Consider the following 22,500-nt stretch of genomic DNA (forward strand, 5'->3'; position numbering starts at 1 on the left):
GTATTTGCCCAATCACCTAAATGCCTCCAGAAAGAATAAAATGATGAGCCTTATAACCTAGTTCACATTTGTTCTGTTCCATTTTGACCAGAAAGAATCAAAGAAGTTCCAGTGATTGTTAGTGTCCACGATTCTTGTCATTCCTTTAGTCTCTCCAAAATAAAACTATTTGAATCAGTATTGTTAAATAACTTATTATGGCTTTCCTAGATAGAATGGATGAAAGAAGGGAAAGTAAGCTTAATAGAGGAGGCCTCATCTACCTAATTAAAAAAAAAAAAAAAAAACTCGGGCACCTAGGTGGCTCAGTTAGTTAAGTATCCGACTTCAGCTCAGGTCATGATCTCATGGCTCATGAGTTTGAGCCCCACGCTGGGCTCTGTGCTGACAGCTCAGAGCCTGGAGCCTGCTTTGGATTCTCCCTCTCTCTCTCTCTGCCCCCTCCCCTACTCTCCCTCTCCCTCCCCCCCATATAAACAAACAAACAAACAAACAAACAAACAAACCTCACTGAGCACACTTATACCTATGCCACATCCTGCACGAGGCTTTGGGATCATAAAGATAAATATTACGTGGTCCCTGCAATGGAGGTGAAACTTCTACTACACATATAAAATAATTCTCTATACTGGAACTCAGAAAGAGGCTGAGAGAAAAAACTATAATTAGAGACAACAATCATTCCTTATACTCATATATCATTTTGGTGTTTATAATTCATAATAGATTTTTTTAATTACATAAAATTACATATTGAAAATATGCCTCAATAAAAATGGCTACATAAAAAGATTTTCAGACATTCCAAATGAAGTAAATTCACCATGGCAGACCACACTGATTAAGATTATGACTAAAATAAATTATTCATGCTGAAGGAAAATGCTCCCAGAGGAAAGCATGGATATATAGGAAGGAATGAAGACCACTGGAAAGGGTAATGTGGGAATTACTTAAATAAATTTAGAAAATTATAGAGTAATTTTCATATCTTTTTTAAAGACTACTGTTGGGTTTAAACATGTGTAGAAATAAAATACATGACAAAAATGTAAAAGATGGGAGACAGGAAATGGAAATATGCTATTATAAGGTTTTTTTTTAATGTTTATTTACTTTTGAGAGAGAGAGAAAGAGGGAGAGAGGGAACATAAGTGGGGGAGGGGCAGAGAGAGAGGGAGACACAGAATCCAAAGCAGGCTCCAGGCTTTGACCTGCCAGCACAGAGCCCAACGCAGGGCTCAAACCCATGAACTGTGAGAGCATGACCTGAGCTAAAGTCAGACACTTAACTGACTGAGCCACCCAGTACTTTGATTGTAAGGTTTTTATAATATGCTTGATATAGTATATTATTACTTGAACACTGACATTAAGTTGGTGATATAAATTGTAAACCACTAAAAAACAACACACAAAAATAGAGCTAATAAATAATTGAGATCAAATGGAACCATAAGAAATAACTGATCCAAAAGGATGTAGGTAAAAAAGAAAATAAAGAACAAAACTATGAGAAAACCAATAGCAAGATGACAGACTTTACCCAATGACATAAAAAATTAAATGAAATAAAAATGGTCAAAACCAAAAGGTAGAGATTGGCTGGCTGAGCGAAAAAGCAAGACTCAAACAAATACTTTCTAAAGAAAACCAACTCTAGATATATAGACACAGAAAAATTAAAAGGATGGAAAAAGATGTAACATTCAAACACGGATCAAAGAAAGCTGGGATGGCTCGTTTAATATCCAAGTAGGTTTCAGAACAGGGAATATTACCAGAGATAAAGATGTTCATTTCATAATCACAAAGGAGTTATCTCATTACAAAATATAAGAACCTTAAATATATATGTACCTAAAGCAGAGCTTTAAAAGATATAACACCAGGGTGCCTGGGTGGCTCAGTCAGTTAAGAGTCCCTCCCACTCTTGACTTTGGCTCAGGTCATGATTTCAGTTTGTGGGATCAAGCACCATGTTGGGCTCTGCACTGACAGCACGAAGCCTGCTTGGGATTCCGTGCACACGCTCACTCTCTCTCTCTCTCTCCCTCCTTCAAAAATAAATAATCATTTAAAATATCAATAATAAAAAAAAAGATATAAAACCAGGACTACCTGGCTTGCTCAGTCAGAAGAGCATGCGACTCTAGATCTCAGAGTCATGAGTTCAAGCCCCATGCTGGGTGTGGAGATTATTTAAATAAAAACTTTAAAAGATATAAAACCAAACCAATAGAACTAGATGAATTCATATATTATAGCTAGAAATTTCAAGTGTCCACTCTCACTAAATGATTGATCAAGTAGACAGAAAATCTCAGTAAGAAGATAGAAGACATGAGCCTAATTACCTTGAAACTATTAACTAGCTTGACCTAATTTAGTTTATAAAACACTCCATCCTAAATAGCAGAATATACATTCTCTTCAAATACATATAGAATGTTCACCAGTCTAGACTATGATCTGGGCTACAAAAGAAACTGAAAAGAATTTAATTCCAACTCACAGTGGAATTGAATTAGACATCAATAACAGAAAGATAGCTGGAAAACCACCAAATATTTAGATATTAAGGACAACGATGGGGCGTCTGGGTGGCTCAGTCAGTTAAGTGTTCGACTTCAGCTCAGGTCATGATCTCGCGGTTTGTGAGTTCAAGCCCCACGTCGGGCTCTGTGCTGACAACTCAGAGCCTGGAGCCTGCTTCGGATTTTGTGTCTCCCTCTCTCTCTGCCTCTCGCCTGCTCATATTCTGTCTCTCTCTCTCAAGAATAAACGTTTAAAAAAATTTTTTTTCAACGTTTTTTTTGTTTTTTTTTTATTTTTTGGGACAGAGAGAGACAGAGCATGAACAGGGCAGGGGCAGAGAGAGAGGGAGACACAGAATCGGAAACAGGCTCCAGGTTCTGAGACATCAGCCCAGAGCCTGACGCGGGGCTCGAACTCAGGGACCGCGAGATCGTGACCTGGCTGAAGTCAGAGGCTTAACCGACTGTGCCACCCAGGCGCCCCCCAAAAAAATTTTTTTAAATAGATACTAAGCGCAACGCTTCTAAATATTCCAGGGGTCAGAGAAGAAATCCCAGGAGAAATTGGAAACTACTTTGAAATGAATGAAAATGAAAACGCGGTAGTGTATCAAATTTGTGGCCTGCAGCGGAAGGAGTACTTACAGGGAAATACACACCATTAAATGCTTACATTAGAAAAAAAGCGTCAAACCAATGTTCTAAATGTCCACCACGAAATAATGAGAAAAAGAAGATCAAACTACCCTAAGGCAAAGAGGAAGAGGGAAATAATAAAGATTACTACAGAAGTCAAACAGAAACCAAAAAGAAAACAGACTGATGGAAAACAGAGGAGAAAATGACGCAGGGTCGCTACTTCAAGAAGGGTGAGTAACTTGGCTAAGTTCCACAGCTAGGAGCATTAGACCCGGTCACCCTGGGAAAAAATCTCAGTCCCTTCCAGCATGGGAGGAGCCCAGGGGACTGGAAGTCTGGCTGAGGCAGGTCCCTCCCCAGCAGAGTCATCAGGTACTCAGATCCCTCTCAGCGGGGAGGTCTCACCCACGTGGGGAGAAGAGGAGAAAGCCTTGCGTAAAGGCAGGATTCCAACCTGCCAAACACACTTGGGCACAAAAATAAAATGCCATTTCCTCGCCTGCACAGTGAAGCCCACAGCCCGCGTTCATTCTGTTGGTGGCTCATTTTGCTTCAGTCTGTCCGTTGCCCTTGGCCTTTGCCTACCTGCGCCCACCAGTCACTGTAGCACTGGGATCTATGGGCTCACATCAAATCAAGGGGAGCTGAGGGACAAACCGACAAAATCCCACCACAAGATAATTTACCCAGCCCTCAGCCATACGGTGCACACGGGACAGGAAACAGCCAGATCTGCAGCTTCTGTAACACAGACCAAGGCACGAAGGCAAAGTTAGATCATTTTATTATCGGTGTTTAATGGCCCACACTGTGCTCTTTCCTCCCGCCGCTAGGCTCTGCGCACCTGTCTTTCAGCAATGACTGATCCACATGCCCGGCCTTGACCAACAGCCTCCGATGGCATGCAAGACGGGTCACCTTTCTCCTCAGACTCCAGGATTTTCTGCAGAAGCTTGGAACAGGGTGGACTATTTTTCTAGCTCCTGCTTCTCCGTAGCATCTCATAAACCTCAGATTCTTGGCCTATGCCAAGGTTGCCGAGAGGACAATGCTTCAATCTGGGAAGAGCGTATGGAAATGTGTCAGAAGTCAGAAATAATTCACCATGCGTTCCTCTCTGGTAAATATTAGACACAGATCCCAGGATATACACAGGTAATCACAATGCAGTAAACCCTCTCTTAAATTCAACAGATGGTTTGCCAAGGTTTCGAGGTATATTTGTCACCAGAAGCGGCTGCTGCTTCAATGCAACGTGTGTCTTCTGCCAAACAGTTTTGGCAATTCAGTTCCTTGTTTGTTTAGTCCCATTGGACAGAAATGCTTTACTTCTTTTCAAATTGATTCAGTGACATGGCATCAAGAGAATATTTAGAGTGAGGAGGGCAGTCAGCCACGACCCAACCACTACAACAAATCCCCTGATGCTCTCAGACCCTGACCACAGGCACTCGCCCACAGAGCAGAAACCACAGCATTCCCTGTAACCCACTGCACATGTTTTCTCACGACCCTATACGTTCTATTTCTCATTTGCACCAAGTCCCTGGTTCCCCACCTATGAAATTGCCCATTGGTATGGTTTGTGATGCTCGCAGAGCAACAAATATAAATGCATTTTGTAATATGGAAAGTGCCATCAATGTAAGGGACCGTTATACCTGATGTACTTTCTAGATGTTACTCTTTCCTCTAGAACAGGGCTCTTGGGGGTAGAAGAGGGAAGCAGGTGAGGGAGCCAACCTTCAGCACATGCCCAAGGGACTGGGGACACCAGGCCACACCTGCCACACTCCTTTCTCCTGCCATTCCGAGCTCCGGGCATAGAACAATGGGGTCCGCAGAGCTGAAAAGTCTGCCTTAGTGGCCCATTATGGGGGAGAAGCTCTTTGGCGTCTGGCAGGAGAACAGCCTCAGTCTGCTCTACGTTTAAAATCTGTCTCAGGGGCGCCTGGGTGGCTCAGCTGGGATGAGTGTCTGACTCTTGATTTCAGCTCAGGTCATGATCCCAGGGTTGTGGAATCAAGCCCCATCTCAGGCTCCGTGCTGAGTGTGGAGCCTGCTTAAGATGCTCTTTCCCTCTGCCCCTCTCCCTCTCTAAAATAAAATGAAAATAAATAAAGTAAAATCTGTCTCGAATCCAGTGACTTCCCACCACTCCCACCCCCACCCCCTGTGCCAGTCTTTCCATTCCTTACCTGGACCGGGGCAGTAGCCTCCTACCTGGTCTGTTTATACTTCTGCCCACTATGGTGAATTTTTGACATGGAATGCAAATCAACCATTTAAACGGGTAAGTCAGTTTAAGGTACGTCCCTGTGAAAAAAACTCTCCAAATAAATCCCACCTCAGAAAAAAAAAAAATCCAAAGTTTCTGTCATGGTCGTCAGAAGTGTTTTCCCAGGAAGTAAACTGTGACCCCGGGATCAGCGTAAGGAAAAGTTTATGAGGGGTGCCCTTGGGACCAAGACCTGGGGAGGGGAGGTGGGGGGAGAAGTTGGCTACGTACGGCCTAGAGGGAGGTCTCGGCGGACCCCTTCAAAGCTGTCCAGGGCTCGGGGCCCGGATGTGCCTGCCTCTCCAAGCACTGGACCACCTGGGAAAGGGAGCGCTCTTCAGCTGATGGACGTGGCCCTCCGCTGGCAACTCGGGGACCAAGTCCTTGGGTTCTGAAGGGGTAGCCAAGTGATGTGACACTGTCAGCTTTGGAGAAATCTTCATGCGACTCCTCGAGGCCGCCCCTCCCAGGTTCTGGTGGGCCAGCCTTCCCTGCGGGAAGCTTAGGGAAGGTCAGTGGGATAAACAGCCCCTGCCCCCGAAGTTGGTAACTTATCATCATTACCTCGGTCTATTTCCCTTCACCCTCACCTAGCGACTCTGAGCATCTGAGGCTTACCTGATGGCAGGACCACGACCGGTCCCAGGCCCTTCTCAGGCTGCAGCTGCTGAACTTGTCTACCAGCCATTCAAATTCCACAGACTACCAAGAGGTGCCTGAGTTTAACACCTACGTGAGATCTATCCTGAGTTTGCGTCCCTCCAGAAAGGAGGGGGGCTTGGGGCACGTGGGTGGCTCAGTCGGTTGAGTGTCCAACTTCGGCTCAGGTCACGATCTCACAGTTCGTGGGTCCGAGCCCCACTTTGGGCTCTGTGCCGACAGCATGGAGCCTGGAGCCTGCTTCGAATTCTGTCTTCCTCTCTCTCTGCCCCTCCCCCACTCATGCTCTGTCTCTGAGCCTAGAGCCTGCTTCGAATTCTGTCTTCCTCTCTCTCTGCCCCTCCCCCACTCATCCTGTCTCTGTCTCTCTCTCTCTCTCTCTCTCAAAAATAAATAAGCACTAAAAAAACCCCAAACAAAGGAGAGGGGCTTAGTGGCAGCAACCAGCTGGAGAGGGACTCAGGGAATATTCAAGGTCAACTGGTAAAGCTCTCCATCTATTATTTGAGAAGCATTCATTTCCTCAGATAAGTCCCAGAACAGCCAGATATAAAAGAAAACATCATTTCATTACAACATAACGAGGTTGATCTTATAGTAGCATCAGAGAAAGAGAATTTGGAGCAAGCTTCCAAGAAAGGTGAGAGTATGGCTCATTCAGATGTCAAATTTCTCACACCTGGAGGCAAAAGGCCTGCAAATGTCAGAGATTTGTTTTGGGAAAGGCCAAAATAAGAGGAGAGAGGCCTCGGAAATCCCATCTGGCTTCAGACAGGAAATAGAGCACATGGTCAAATGATAGAGAACGCCACACCACCTCGGTGTCTATAAATTTATTGAGTAAAAACAAAATCAACGTCACACATATTAAATTTGGTTTGGTTCCAATTTGGCTGATGTCCATTTGCGGCAGAGATAAACCGAGGCGAAGAGAAGACCCCGGGATGCTGGCAAGGGGGCCACCGAACGAAACAACCTCCTGTTAATCGTACAAGCAGGTGTCACAGGGCCAGCGAGTCAGTTAGCAGAGGCAGGCAGACGTGGTGTTTAAGGAGCAGGGATAAAACCAAAGTTGGCAAGACCTCGGAGGGGAGGAGAGGGCCAGGGCAGAGAGAGGACAAGTCGCGACAGGTGCAGGTCTGCCGGTTCACTTGGGGAACACGGTGACCACGTCGTAGCCCTCAGGGGGTGTGACCCGCTCCCGGGCGTGCTTTTCACAGTAGATCTGATCCTCCACAAAGAAGTGGCCCTTCTGTTTCAGGTTGGTGCCACAGTCAGTGCACACGTAGCACTCAGGGTGGCGGTGACGGTCCCGCAGCTTCACAAACACACCGCTGCAGGAGGGAGGCAGGACAGGGCTCCGTTAGTGACAGGCACCTGAAGAAGGCACTGCGGCCGGGGCGTCCTTCCCCGAGGCCCATCAGAGGGCGGGTCAGGGCCTCAGAACGGGCCTCCACTCATAAAGCAGCTGCTCATTCCTGGGGTCTCAGACATTCCTCTTGAAACCCTCCCGCTCCGACAGAGCAGCCCTTCCTGGGTTTACACGTTCACACTGTGAGGGGTCCGTGGGCAAGGGAAACCTGTACACCTGGCTCTGGACCAAGGCCTCCTTGGCCTCTCTGTTCCGTTTTCCAGGCGGGACTTTCTCCCCATCACACCCAAAATGCACAACGTCCGGCACCTGCCGCGTTTTCTTGCTTTACCCAATCTGCAGGGCCTCCCACGCCCGGGGAAGGCAGGTACTCACACGATGCCGGTGCCGCATTTGTCACACATGGGCAACTTCTGGGCGTTTCCAATAGATGCAGCCACTTTGGTGACCGGAGCCTTAACACTTCTGAAACCTGAGGGCTTGTTGGGGTCCCCTACAAGGAGGAAAACACTTGGGTTGGCCAGGAAGGGTGGGACTGCAGAAGTTTCATTTAGTTCTTTCAGAGTCACTTATACATACGTTCCAGCAAGTTCCTGGGCACTGCAATCAAACAGACCTGACTCTGCTGTGTGACCCTGGGCAAGTTACTTAATCTCTCTGGCCTCCCAATTTCCTTTTCTATAAAACAGGAGATCATTTTTCCCTCCACAGTGGTACAAAAAAATTAAAAAATACAAAGCCTTTCCACAGTACATGGCACAAAGCCCTGAAACAAATGATAGTTCATTTTGATTAAATGCATGCATATACTGATACGGGAACTTAAAAATGACTTACACGGTTGGAATAAGTAAATAAAAACATTATCTGATAATCAAAAGACAATGTATTTAGATGCCAAAATAAACCCACATCACAAGGGGGCGCCTGGGTGTCTCAATCGGTTAAGCATCTGACTCTTGGCCTCAGTTCAGGTCATGAGCTCACAGTTCGTGGGTTCGAGCCCTGTGTCAGGCTCTGTGCTGTCAGCGCGCAGCCTGTTTGGGATTCTCTTTCCCTCTCTCTCTGTCCCTTCCCTACTCATGCTTTCTCTCTCAAAACAAATAAACTTAAAAAAAGAAAGAAACCCACCTCACAAGTGGTACAAAGTCCTTCCAGTAGAGCATCTATCTACAAGCAGCCAGATAAAAACCACCTGCTACAGAGCAGAGACAGCAACCTCCCTGCAGTCACCCCTGGATGGATAATTGAAGCCCCCAGTTGATGGGTGCCTCACTGCAGCCCAGTTCATCACGCCTTCAGAGCCCTCTATCGTGGCTTCTATTAACAATGGCAAGCTATTAATATTACTATTATTGCCATATATTCGGCTGGCAGTATTGTCGTTCGTCAGCTATTTACACATCTCTGTGACTGGACTGCAAATTAGTGGACCATGACCCTGTTTTACATACTTAGCAAGATTCCACAGAGCCTAGCCTTGGGCTTGGCAAATAGCAGAGGTTCAGTAAAAACGCAGAAGTGAATGGTGAAATGCCATGAAAAATGCTCGCTGGTCCCCACCCTAGTCTGACATGTTTTGGCCCAAGAAGCCATAGAAATCTCTACACTAGTGGTTCTGAACAGGCATCTGTGAACATCCCAGGCACCAGAAGAGACTTCCTAAAATTCACAGACCAGGCTCGTAGCCAGAGCTGCTGACCAAACATCTCCAGGTGCAGGGGCCCCAGGAGATCCTACTCTATATGTCCCTGGTTAAAACCCACTTCTTCAGACTAAAGCAGCTCTTCTCAAATTTTACTGTGCATCAGAGTGATCTGGAGAACTCACTAAAATGCAGCTCGCTGAGTCCCATGCCGAGTTTCTAAGTCAGTAGGCCTGGGGTAGGGCCTAAGAATTTGCATTTCTAACAAGCTCGCTGCTGCTGCTGCTGGTCCAGGAACCACACTTTGAGAACCACACAAGAGCAAAAAAAAAAAAAAAAAAAAAAAAAAAAATGGTTCTCATGTAAGGTGAGGAGGTAAGAGTCATCCTATAGCTGTGGCCAGGCTGGGCAATCCTGAGCTGACAAATGAGGGCCCTGTTTCTCTCGTCCTTTTAGAAAATGAGTCCCCACATATTGACTGGTGCTTCTGAACCAAAAATTGAGAGGAATTCAAGTACGGGGCATTTATAATTGGCTGGGATGGTAGGCTGTTTATTTTGTTTATAATTATCTATACCCTCCCTACCCTTACCATACATCTAGGTCAGTAGATCTCTACTGGGGTGGGGGTGGGGGGGCGGTGATTCTGTCCCTTAGGGATCAGTTTTGCTCATCACAACTGGAGGGCAGTGCTTCTGGCATCCAATGGGTCCAGGCCAGAGATGCTGCTAACTGTCCTAAAATGCACACAACAGCCCCACCACAAGGATTTATCTGGCCCCAAATGTCAACAGCACCAAACCGAGAAACCCCACTCTCCGTGGAGTATATGTCCTGCCCCATGGGCCTCAGGTTTGGTCACATGACTCACTCCGGCCAAGGGAAATGTGAGCAGATGTGAGCCCTGTTCTGGGGGAAGCATGAGGTGCATTTGGGTGGTTTGGTCCTGTCCCCTGGAGCTTCCGACCTCTGCCCTAAAAAACGGCAAGCTCCAGAGAGTGACACCTCCCCCTGCTGGGCTCTGGGATGGGAGGACTCCTGGAGCCAGGCCGGGCCCAACCAGCAGCCCTCCTGTAACAGGAACAAGAAATGCATTGGCTGCTGCAGCCCACTATGGCTGATGCAGCCTGACAGCTAGCCTGGGATATTTTGTCACCTTACAGAGAACAGCAAGAGGGAATATTTGAAAGCAGCCTGTCTTAAAGGCCCCATCATGGGTGTTGATGGCATGGTCTCTCGGGGTTACCCATCAGTGCCGGGAACTGATCGACACAGACATCCATCTGGCAACACATGAGAAGGGGCAGATGTTAGGAGGCTCCAGGGTTTCCGCTGTTTTCAGCCATAAGCTCTACAAATAGGCTTCGGGAAGGCTTGGTGCTGCCCCATTAGCGGCCTTTGGCACTTTGCTTATCCTAAGTCCAAAGCCCCCTTTTGCCTTTCCAAACCTTCCTCCTTCCTTGGCCACAGTCCTGACTTTATTATACTTTCTGCATTAATTGTGATTTTAAAAAATATTGCATTAAAGTATAATTTTTGTCTTGGCTGTTGAGTTTTTGTGGTGCTCCCTTAAATTCTGTACCCAAGGCAAAGCCTCCCTCCTGTCACTCTAATCCTGGCTCCCTCTGGGGATCTCAGAAGGGCCTGGGTGGCCAGCTTCATACCTCTAAGCATCCCAAAGAGGCTTCTCCCTCATCTGCGGGCCCCTGTTGCTAGAGCCACCCGGGGTTCCGCCTACCCTGTGAAGGAAGGACATGCGGTGTCTCTGTGCACCCCAATGGCTTGGAAGGGAAACTGTGCCCAGGGAACCAGTTCAGTGAGGTCATGGTCTCACACGATGGGGCTGTTTTTCACATAATGCATTCCATCTGCTGACTCGGTCAGTAGAACATGGGACTCTTGATGTCAAGGTCATGAGTTCGAGCCCCAGGTTGGGTATAGAGAGAACTTAATAAAATGAAGGAAGTTGGGGGGAGGGAGGAAAGGAGGGAGGGAGGGGCAAAGGGAGGAAACAGCACAGGGGGAGGAGAGGCAGCTGTGTGCTGGACAGAGCCAGCCTTCAGGGTTGTTCAACCCTGCAGCACCATCTGCTGGCTCCATCTTCTTCTCTCACTTATCCAGCCAGCACTGCAAACTCAAAGAAATTTCACTTTGTCTTTTTCAACTAGCTTCCGGTAAAAATATTAGCTCCCTTTGGACTCTGGTAACCTATAAAAATTTCCAAATTTCTCTTCTTCCAGTGAAACTGGCATTGTCCAAGCTTTCTGGAAAAAAAGTGAAAATGGGTTGAATAAAAGCACAGCTTTTTTTTCTATCCACTTCACTGCTCAACCACCTTCCATGGCTCCACATTTCCAAAGAACCAAATTCATGGTCCTTAACCTAGCACCTGGACACTTCCTGAGCCAATCTCCAGCTTTCTCATCTTGAAGCCTCTGGTGCCCACTGTACTTTCTCAGTCCTTGATGCCTCCTTCCAAGTCTCCTCTCATTTCAAGTCCTCTTAAGTGGACAGATGGATGATAAACAAGATTCGCTGCATACATATCGTAGAAAGCTCAGCCTTAAAAAGGAAGGAAATGCTGACACCCGCTACAACACACGTGAACCCTGAGGACATTATGCTAAGTGAGAGAAGCCAGTCACAAAAGACAAATACTGTAGGATTCCACTGATAGGAAGTGCCTGAAGTAGTCAGACTCATGCAAACAGAAGGTACAATGGTGGTGTCCAAAGGCCGGGGGAGGGGGCGAGGAGGAGGCAGCGCGGAACGGGTTCCAAGCTTCAGTTTTACAAGATGGGCTTCTGTGGATGGGTGGTGCTGATGGCAACCCAACAGGATGGATGCAGCTAATGGCACCGTGTACACTTCAATATGGTTCAGACAGTACATCTTGTGTTAGCTGCAGTTCACAGTTTAAAAAAAAAAAAAAAAAGGAAATCCTCCTTCTCCCTGCAAATTTGGAATCTGATCCAGGGCAAGATGAAGTCTGAGAAACCCAGGACCCTTTCTCGTACTTCAGAGGCTGAATTTCACCCAAAATGAGAAGACCCACAGCGAATCTTTTGGAGGCTTATCACCAAACCCTACCGCAGCCAAGCCTCCCACGTGGGCCTCACTGATGGAGGGCCTGGCACCTGACATGCACCATTTCCCTTGACGCTTTAGACCATCTGTGAAGTAGCCATTATCAGCCTCCCTGGACATGTGCAGAAACCAGGGCTTGGAGAGATGGACAACCTGCCTGTGGTCTCAAGGCGGGTCACAGGCAGGGCCTGGACGCCAGTGCTGGTAGGGCGGCATTGCTTTCTGAACCCCAAGCCTTCTTGAATGAGAGTAGCCCTCACTTCCCTGAGCTCTGACCATTTCATCTCAGATAAAAGATGGCATTTGAGCTCCCTCCCGAGAGCCTTCTGAATGCAGTGGATGTATGAATTAGAACTTATGGTGTTTCGTTCAGTGAAAATTTAATTCAAGTACATAATTAAGGGATATGGGAGAGACTGAATTTTTATTTTCTTTGAGGCAAAAGAATAACCATAGCAGGAAGGAAAGAACTATAATTCTGATTCTCCTGCTACGAGATGTGGTCATGTGACTAAATTCTGGTCAAATTAAATGGAATACTAGTGTGGGACTTCTGGAAAAGAAAAAGCTGGCTTGTCTGAAAGGAGGAGCCTCCACTTAGCCCTTCTTCCTCCATGGTGCCTGGATGTGGGTGTGCCGGCTGGAGCACCAGCTGCCAACTAGGGCCATGAGGTAACCTTGAGAATGGAAGCCACTGCATGGAAGGAGTCCAGATCATGATGAGCAATGGAGCTGACACATCAGGAGTGAGCCTGGGCTTTAGGTCCTTCTCTGGGACATGGGGGCGTTTGACTAGATGAGTTCTGCAGTGTCTAGGTCTTCGTCTGGGCTGGAATGGACTAACTTTTCCTCTCTTAACTGAAGGGGTTTGCACCCACTTACTCAGAGAGTAGAATAAATTGTGGTTTCTCATGTTTTGACAAAACTGTCATTCTCTAGGGTTGGTCCCCAAGTCACTTGTCAGTTGGCCCTAATCCTGGAACTTAATACAGAATATGACTCATTCCTTCCAAAATGCACAGGTACTACAAGCAAAGGGGGAAACTGCTGGTAAAACAATATCCTTTTAGCATAATAGGAGAACTTTCCCCCTAACTTCCTGTGCTTGTAAATTACCAATTTCGGGAAAGAACCCACCCAAATGGGGAGGAAGCCTGGGTTTGGGTTTGTTCAGTAGGGAACTTTCAGCTCAGGCAGGACTCCCAAGAAGCCACACCTGCGTTTGGGGCTGGGGGTCCTGGGGGAGGGAAGTTACTCTTACAGAGGGTGCTCAGCTCTGAACAGGCAAGTGTTCCCTCGGGCCGGTAAAGCCAGTTTCACCATCAGCATCACCAACTCTCTCTTCACAGGTGGACACATGGGGTGGGGGTTGGGGGAGAAGAAGAGAGACCAACGGAAAGCAGGGCTCCAGCGACATCTGAGCCTCAGGGAAAGCAGGGGAGACAGAGTGTGGGGGGCTGGGCAGCACAGAGATCAGGAAGGGGTGCAAAACCCAAGCCTCCAGAAAAGTCATTCATGGCTAGGCTGACAGAAGAATCAGGAAGTGCTTGTGAATAACCACCAGGGAGGTGGGCGGGGCAGGGGCTGTGGCTCCCAGGTCACCTTCGTGAGATAGAAGAAAAGGCACCCGTTTGCCAGCGACACCATCTGTCCAAGCCTTCTCATAATAGACTGTAATTGTTAAAGATAGCTTTAGTCCTATCTGCTTGAGCTGTCTGTATACACAGTCTATGACATCTGCAATGCAAAGGCTGTCTCCCGAGGCCTGCAGAGCCACACAGGTGGCCCTGGGTCCTCAGGCATCAGAGTTCGCTCCCTGGACAAGCTAAGGCTGGCCTGGCACCTGCTGATGAGGTTTGCAAACAGAATCATGGGCACCGAGCACACACTGCATGCCGGTCATGTAGCAGGTGTCTGTGCGGTTTATAACACTGGATCTCACACCAGCCTTAGACGAGAGGGCTTCTGTCCCCGACTGACAGATGAGAAAACAGGCCTGGAAAGGTTCGGAGACTTGTCTAAGGACACGCGGGGAGGATGGGGCCAAACCAGGGCTCTCTGGCTCTCGGGAGTCCACCTACCCTAAAGCAAGAACAAATGCACCGCCCAGAGTAAAAGCCCAGCACCCAGCTCCGTGTTGCTGCTTCCTTTTCATTCTGCTTGTCATGGCCCACAGCCTTCACCCAGTCACGTGTGTCAGCCACCGCAGCAGCATGGGCTCAAGCCCAACAAATGGCCAAGGGAAAGAAGAACAGGTTCCCACAACAGTCGAGCTCACCCTGACGTCAGCCTCCTAAAGCTCATGTGACAGAGAACACCTGGCCAGGTGTGCTTGGGAGCCCATGCATTCTCATTCATTCTCTCTCTCTCTCTCTCTCTCAGAGCTTTTATTTATTTATTTATTTATTTATTTATTTATTTATTTTTAAATGTTTTTTTATCATTGAGAGACAGAGAGACAGACTGTGAGTGGGGGAGGGGCAGAGAGAGAGGGAGACACAGAATCCAAAGCAGGCTCCAGGCTCCGAGCTGTCAGCACAGAGCCTGACACGGGGCTTGAACTCGCGAACCGCGAGATCATGACCCGAGACGAAGTCGGACGCTCAACCGACTAAGCCACCCAGGGACCCCTCTCTCAGAGCTTTTAGCATTTTTTTAAATTAATTTTTTAATGTTTATTTATTTTTTGAGAGAGCGAGAGCAAGCCGGGGAGGGGCAGGGTGGGGGGAAAGAGAAATCCCAAGCAGGCTCTGCACTATCAGCACAGAGTCCAAGGTGGGGCTCGAACCGATGAACTGTGAGATCATGACCTGAGCTGGAACCAAGAGTTGGACGCTCAACCGAATGAGCCACCCAGGCGCCCCTCGGCATTTAAAAGCCATGCTTTCCAAAGCACACCGTGCCCCTTTCACCCACTCAAGACTGTAGTCCCTTTGTTTCAGCCACGATGGACCCTCACCCAGGCCTTGCCCAAGAGCCTCTGAGCACACGCATGCACTCAGGGTTGATTACCTTTCTCCTCAGACTCCAGGATTTCCTGCAAAACCAGGAATGAGGTGGACTGCTTGGGGGGCTCATTTAACTCCTGTTTCTCTTGGAGCATCTTGTAAACTTCAGATTCTTTGTCAATGACGAGTCCACTTGGAGGCTGAGAATGGTCTAAGCTGTAAAGAATGTTTGGAAATTCATTAGGACATGTCAGAAGTTAGAAAAAAATCACGAGGCACCCCTTTCCAAGTGAAGACACCCCTGAATCAAAGGGTAGATAGAAAGGATCCCATTGGACAAAGCCCTCTCTTAACTCAGCTGCAGACGTCCCACCAGTAGTATGAGGTGTCTACAGTCAGAGCTGGTACTGCTTCAAGGCAGTAAGAGGCTACCTTCTCAAAGAGTTTCAGTAATTCAATTACTATTTGGCCTAATCCCATGGAATGGGAAAGTTCTGCTTCTTTCTTAATTACATAAACAACATTATGTCTAAAGAAAATTTAGAGGAGAAAAAATGTCAACCACAACCTGACCACTAAAAGCTCAGCTGGGTCCCCTCAGTACAGGCCTCATAAATTCTTCTCAATAAAGTGCTGTTCCAATGTGAGGGAGGGGCTGAGGCCTGAGCTCGGTTCCCCAGGGCAGGAAAGGATGGCTCCCTGGGACAGGACAGGACGGCTCCCCAGGACAGGACAGGTCGAGCTGGGGCTGCTTCCCCCCAAGGCCTGTCCAGGGAGGAGTCTCTGCTGCCTGGTGTCAGAAGGGGTAACAGGGAGGGAGACCCTAGTCAGCTCTACCTGCAAAGTCTGTCCCGACCCCCGTCCTCAGCACCCCCCACCTCTGCCGCGTGTCCAAGCCACCGCCACCGACCGGCACCATGGACCACCCTCATCACTGGCCCCTGCACTGCCATCCTCTGCCTGGGACAGTCTTGTTTCCAAACAGAGGCCACGTGATGTATTAAACACAAGAACTGCATGGTGTTGTGATGTGGCTCCAAGTGTCTCATCTGACTTAGAACCAAATATTTACAGTTCTAATAACAAAATACAAGTTTAATCAAATTCATCTTCTTTGGCATAAACATTCATTACATAAAGTTGAAAGGCCCGGAGGATGTGATCTGCTCCCCTCTGCAAGCACACGGCCTGCCACCCCTTGCTCGCTCGGCTCTAGTCACACCAGCCTCCACGCTGTTTCCAGAACACGGCAGCCTTAGACCCTCTGCACTTACTGCTCCCGGTGCCTGGAGTGCTCTCCCTCCAGATCGCCACATGGCTGCCATGTTTCCCTCCTGTCTCTGCTCAGATGTCCCTCCTCAGAGAGGGCTTCCGGTCCCCAGCTGAAAACAACCCGCCCACCCCCGCGGTCACCCTCTTCCCTCTACGGCATCTTCCCCCACGTTGTTTCTCACCCTCGTCCTATGAATCCTACGTGCATCTGTTTCCTTATTGTCCCTCTCCCCCTAGACAGTGAGCCCCATGAGGACAGGGCCTTGGTCGGTCTTGTTCACCAGTACGTTCTTCTTTTTTTAATTTTTTTTTCAACGTTTATTTTTGGGACAGAGAGAGACAGAGCATGAACGGGGGAGGGGCAGAGAGAGAGGGAGACACAGAATCGGAAACAGGCTCCAGGCTCCGAGCCATCAGCCCAGAGCCCGACGCGGGGCTCGAACTCACGGACCGCAAGATCGTGACCTGGCTGAAGTCGGACGCTTAACCGACTGCGCCACCCAGGCGCCCCTCACCAGTACGTTCTTGACCCTCATCAGTGCATGGCACAGGGCCAGGGCTCAGCCGGTGTGAGGGAAGTGAAGGGCAATTGCCAAAGGGATCAATTTGCTGCACCCTCTCTGCTCCTATGGGGTCACAGGGTACCCTACAGGGTGGCAGGACCTCCCAGGGGTGTGCCAGGGAAATGGCAGCCCAGCCTCCTGGGCCCAGATCAACCTTGTTTCTCAGGCTCAGTTGCTTTTCCAGAAGCTGCCATCCTCTAGGGAAGAGGGACAGTGCGCCCAGCGGGGCCAAAGAGCAAACATCAGAAGGACGGACAGTTTACCGATGCAGATAGATAGGTCTACGGGTCTGTGCGCAAGCAGGTTGTAACCTGTGGGTGACAGAGCTCTGTGCTACCCAGCCCGCCAGGCCACCTCCCAGCAGCGGCTCTCAGCAGTCTTTCTCAGCAAATCTAACCACTCTGTCTTTAGGGCTGAAGCCACTTCTCTAAGTGCAAGTGAGTTGTGCCAATGACATTTGCTCCCTCATTGCCCACCCACCCTCCCACCCACTGTGTAATTCGTTCACGTTCCCTCTTAAAAAGAAAACAGGCATCTGGGTAATTATAGGGGTAATCCCCCCCAGGTTACCTCTCCCTCTCCTCTTTCTCTCCCTTTCCCAGTCAGCCTCCCGGTGGGGGGCGGGGGGCACTCGGGGTGCTCAGGTCCCCAGCTGGAAGCAGAGTCAGTCACATCAGTGAAGCTCAAAGATTGAGGGAAGGTCAAAACGGAAGTAGACGCATCAGCTGGTCACCTGCACTGGCTGCCGTGCAGGGAAGGGAAACCAGCTGCCGGTCCCTGCCTTTGTCTCTCTCCCTCCCGCCCACTGGGGACTGTGGGAGCCTCCCATCCCCCAGGCAGGTGATGGGCCACCTTGAGGAGTGGTCTTTTTTTTTAAATAGTTTCATGAAGTTGGGTTTTTTTTTGTTTTTTGTTTTAAAATTTAAACCCAAGTTAGTTAACTTATGGTGAGAAGTGGTCTTAACCAAGGGCCATTGTCTTCCTCTGGCCACCTCTGAGTTGTATGCCTGATTCTCTGTGAGTCTTGAGTTCTGAGCTTGCCCTGTATAAATATATTACATTATTTTTGATGAATGTTTAATGTTTTTTCCTATTACACTTAGAACTATTTTAAAATCGAGATCAGACCATGGAATGTTCTTGGGAGAATTCTTCCCCTTCTTTGGGGTATGTCGTTATGTCTGGAAGCCACCAAGGGAACGTTAAAAATGACAAAGCTCAAACCACAAGGTCATCACTTACTCTTCCAAGAAACAGTCTTGTAAACTATTTCCGTGATTAAAAACAAGGAAAACAATTTACTGTTTATTCTCAAGCAATGATTAGATTGTTCTACCACTTGGCAATTTATAAAACACGATCCATTACCTCATTTCAAGCACTGAGACATGTAAGTAAAAAAAAAATATCATCCACAAAACAAACGAACAAAGAAGAAAAGAGACAAACCAAAACCTCTTAACTACAGAGAAAAAACTAATGGTTCCCAGCGGGGGGTAGGAGGGGGTGGGCATTGGGTGAAACAGGTGAAGGGGATTAAGAGGACACTTATCATGATCACTAAGTCATGTACAGATTTGTTGAATCACATATTGTATACCTGAAATTAATATAACATATTTAACTACACAGGAATTTTAAAAAAATCAGTATCTTCTTTAAAAAAACAAAACAAAAATAATATCCTCAGTTAAAAAAAAAATTGATTCTAAGACAAAAACATACATAAGAAATGGAGCCCAAAAAAGCATATTCTCATTTTTCATATGTAGTAACAAATGGAAGGACGAATTCTACAGCAATCAGTTACAAAAAGGTAACAGACGGGACTGAGTCACCAGGGAACAAGTAGTTGTGGGGTCGGTGGCGGGGGGGTGGGGGGGGGACACTGAAAATTAACCACTTTCTTCTGAACCCAGTTTTCCCATTTTAATAACAAAATACAAGCTTTTAATCAAACTCGACTCCTTTAAAAAACAAACTCAACGCTGTTGCACTAACCCTATGTTACACACTTGGTTTCCTAGTCCTGGTTTCTCCCCTAGTCACAGTAGTTACTCTTGCTATCAAATGTTTGACGTTTTGTTATCATGTTATCTAAACGTTTCATAGTTTTTCTCACTCTTTTAGATCCCAACCCTGGGACCCCTCTCCCTGTGATAGCCAGGTGTTCAAGGATGCCAGTGGTCCTTGGGACGAGAAGAAACTCCCTAGAAGTTTGTCTAGCAGAGGAAGATTCTGGAGGCCAAGCCTGCTGCCCCTGTGTGACCCCCTAGGCCTGCTCCAGTCAAGAGTAGTGGGGGTGAAGGTCAGAAGGTCAAGGAGGACAGAGAACAGCAGATCCCTGTCTCTGGGGAAGGGATCAGCACAGCGACCGCGGGATGCAAGTCCGTTCGATGGAAATAATGAGGTGACCAGAGTGGGGACATAAGGGCTCTTTAATCTTTTTAGAACTTGAACCAGCCCCAGTGCAGCAACTTGATAATCTGTATTATCAATCCCAACTAAAGTAAGGAGGCCACAAGAAAAAAGTTCCCACGCTGATAAAACCTTAATGGCCCAGTTTCTCACATAGTAAGTCAACTTTGGTTCCTCCCTAAAACTGCCTGTGTGTGAGACAAAGTTTGGGACAAAAAGGGGCATTACTTGAATTATAAGAAGCATCCAGCAGAGTGTCCAATGTGGGGCTTGAACCCACAAACTGTGAGATCATGACTTGAGCTGAAACTGGATGCTCAACCGACTGAGCCACCCAGGTGCCCCTATATTAGTCATTTCTTAGATTTTTTTTAATGTTTGTTTATTTTTGAGAGAGACAGGGTGTGAGCGGGGGAGGGGCAGGGAGAGAGGGAGACACAGAATCCGAAGCAGGCTCTAGGCTCTGAGCTGTCAGCACCCGATGCAGGGCTCAAACCCAAGAAACGGGAGATCATGACCTGAGCCGAAGTCAGATGCTTAACCGACTGAGCCACCCAAGTGCCCCATTCATTTCTTAATGGTCCATCTCCAAAAGGTGGCCTGAGTGGCCTTCAAAGGCCACTGAGATCACATCGAAATCTTTAGCTGCTCCATCATCTCTTTTTTTTTTAATTTTTTTTTAATGTTTATTTATTTTTTGAGACAGAGAGAGACAGAGCATGAACAGGGGAGGGTTAGAGAGGGAGGGAGACACAGAATCCAAAGCAGGCTCCAGGCCCTGAGCTGTTAGCACAGAGCCTGACACGGGGCTCGAACTCACAGACCGTGAGATCATGACCTGAGCTGAAGTCAGACGCTTAATCAACTGAGCCACCCAGGCACCCCCATCTCTCTTCTTTTAAGTAAACTCTATACCCAACGTGGGACTTGAACTCATAACCCTGAGATCAAGAGTCACAAGCTCTATGGACTGAGCTGGCCAGGTGCCCCCCAGGCCAGTGGGAGGTCTAGATTTACACACTCGCCAGGCTGTAATGAGGCACCCCAAGTATCCACTGGGGTGGTATCAAAGAAGGCCCAGTAGGGAGCCTTTTTTCATCCTATGCATCTGGAATGAGAAAAGCCTAGGAGAAAGTGAGGACTCTGAGAACCAACCAGTAGTAACAAGGCCACCACTTACTCCAGTGGTCGCAGCAGAGGGCACGTGGGTAGCCAGACGTCTCACTCCTGTCCAGCAGTAAGGAATAGGCCTGAGTAACCTCAGTGTCAAGACAGGCAAAGTGGGGAAACTGGACTTCTACCCCTACCTTGGTCAAGACCACTCCTCAAGGTGGCCCATCACCTGCCTGGGGGATGAGAGGCTCCACAGTCCCCAGTGGGCAGGAGGGAGAGAGACAAAGGCAGGGACCCGCAGCAGTGGACAGGGCCGGTGGCTGGCTTCCCTTCCCTGCACGGCAGCCAGTGCAGGTGACCAGCTGATGCGTCTTTCTACTTCCGTTTTGACCTTCCCTCAATCTTTGAGCTTCACTGATGTGACTGACTCTGCTTCCAGCTGGGGACCTGAGCACCCCGAGTGCCCCCCGCCCCCCACCGGGAGGCTGACTGGGAAAGGGAGAGAAAGAGGAGAGGGAGAGGTAACCTGGGGGGGATTACCCCTATAATTACCCAGATGCCTGTTTTCTTTTTAAGAGGGAACGTGAACGAATTACACAGTGGGTGGGAGGGTGGGTGGGCAATGAGGGAGCAAATGTCATTGGCACAACTCACTTGCACTTAGAGAAGTGGCTTCAGCCCTAAAGACAGAGTGGTTAGATTTGCTGAGAAAGACTGCTGAGAGCCGCTGCTGGGAGGTGGCCTGGCGGGCTGGGTAGCACAGAGCTCTGTCACCCACAGGTTACAACCTGCTTGCGCACAGACCCGTAGACCTATCCATCTGCATCGGTAAACTGTCCGTCCTTCTGATGTTTGCTCTTTGGCTCCGTTGGGCGCACTGTCCCTCTTCCCTAGAGGATGGCAGCTTCTGAAAAAGCAACCACGGCTGAGAAATAGGGTGGGATCTGAAACTGGATATTGAAAAAAGGACCGGAGAGTATACTGATGGCAAATAAGCCCATGAAAAGATGTCTGACATCCTTTGCATGAGGAAAGTGCAAATTACAAGCAGAATGAGATATTACTACACACCTATGAGAATGGCTAAAATAAAAAATAGTGACAATACCTAAAGTTAGAGAGGAGATGGAGAAACTTGATTATTCAGACATCGTGAGTAGGAATGTAAAATGGTACACTGTACAAAAAACAGTTTAGCAGTTTCTATAAAATTAAACATGTAACTAATTACCTTATGATCCAGCAACTGCACTCCTGGGCATTTCTCCCAAAGAGCTAAAAATTTATGGTTGCCCAAAAACCTGTTCACAAATGTTTACAGTAGCTTTGGGGGCGCCTGGGTGGCTTAGTCAGTTGAACGTCTGACTTTGGCTCAGGTCATGATCTCGCGGTTTGTGAGTTTGAGCCCCACGCTGGGATCTGTACTGACAGCTCAGGACCTAGTCCCTGCTTCAGATTCTGGGTCTCCCTCTCTCTCTCTGCCCCTCCACTGCTCACACTCTGTCTCTCTCAAAAATAAGTAAAAACATAAAAAAATATTTATAGCAGCTTTATTTATAACAGCAGAAAAACAGACACAACCCAGATGTTCTTCACTGGGTGAATGGTTAAACTGTGGTCCATCTGTGCCACGGAATAAAGACAAATTAGGATACAGTGATCAGACAGAAGATCAATAAGGAGACACAGGTTTTGAATCACACTGCAGACTGGACTGTGACGGACTATAAAACACTCCATCCAACAACAGCAGAATACGCATTCCGCTCAAGTGCACATGGAATATTCTCCAAGACAGAACTTGTGTTAGGCCACAAAGCATGAGAAAAAACTTAAAGTCTTAAATTTAGGAAGACTAAAATCATCAAGTATCTTTTCTGACCATGATGGAACGAAACAAGAAATCAAGAGCAGAAGGAAAACCGGAACATTTACAAATATGTGGAAATTAAACAATACACTCCT

The 22,500-nt window shown here is 47.8% G+C and overlaps 1 protein-coding gene across 1 annotated transcript in view; it reads right to left on the reverse strand.

The window, feature by feature from the left end:
* Positions 1-6,935: 6,935 nt before the first annotated feature.
* PDLIM1 (PDZ and LIM domain 1) overlaps positions 6,936-22,500 on the reverse strand; it is a 48,371-nt gene continuing 32,806 nt past the window's right edge. The window contains exons 5-7 of the mRNA XM_047826251.1: positions 15,234-15,385; positions 7,865-7,982; positions 6,936-7,451 (exon numbers count right to left, since the gene is read on the reverse strand). Of these exons, the coding sequence (XP_047682207.1) occupies positions 7,265-7,451; positions 7,865-7,982; positions 15,234-15,385 (457 nt within the window). The 3' untranslated portion in view covers positions 6,936-7,264. The remainder of the gene's footprint in view (positions 7,452-7,864; positions 7,983-15,233; positions 15,386-22,500) is intronic.

This window comes from Prionailurus viverrinus, chromosome D2 (genome assembly GCF_022837055.1).
Source record: "Prionailurus viverrinus isolate Anna chromosome D2, UM_Priviv_1.0, whole genome shotgun sequence".
Taxonomy (NCBI): domain Eukaryota; kingdom Metazoa; phylum Chordata; class Mammalia; order Carnivora; family Felidae; genus Prionailurus; species Prionailurus viverrinus.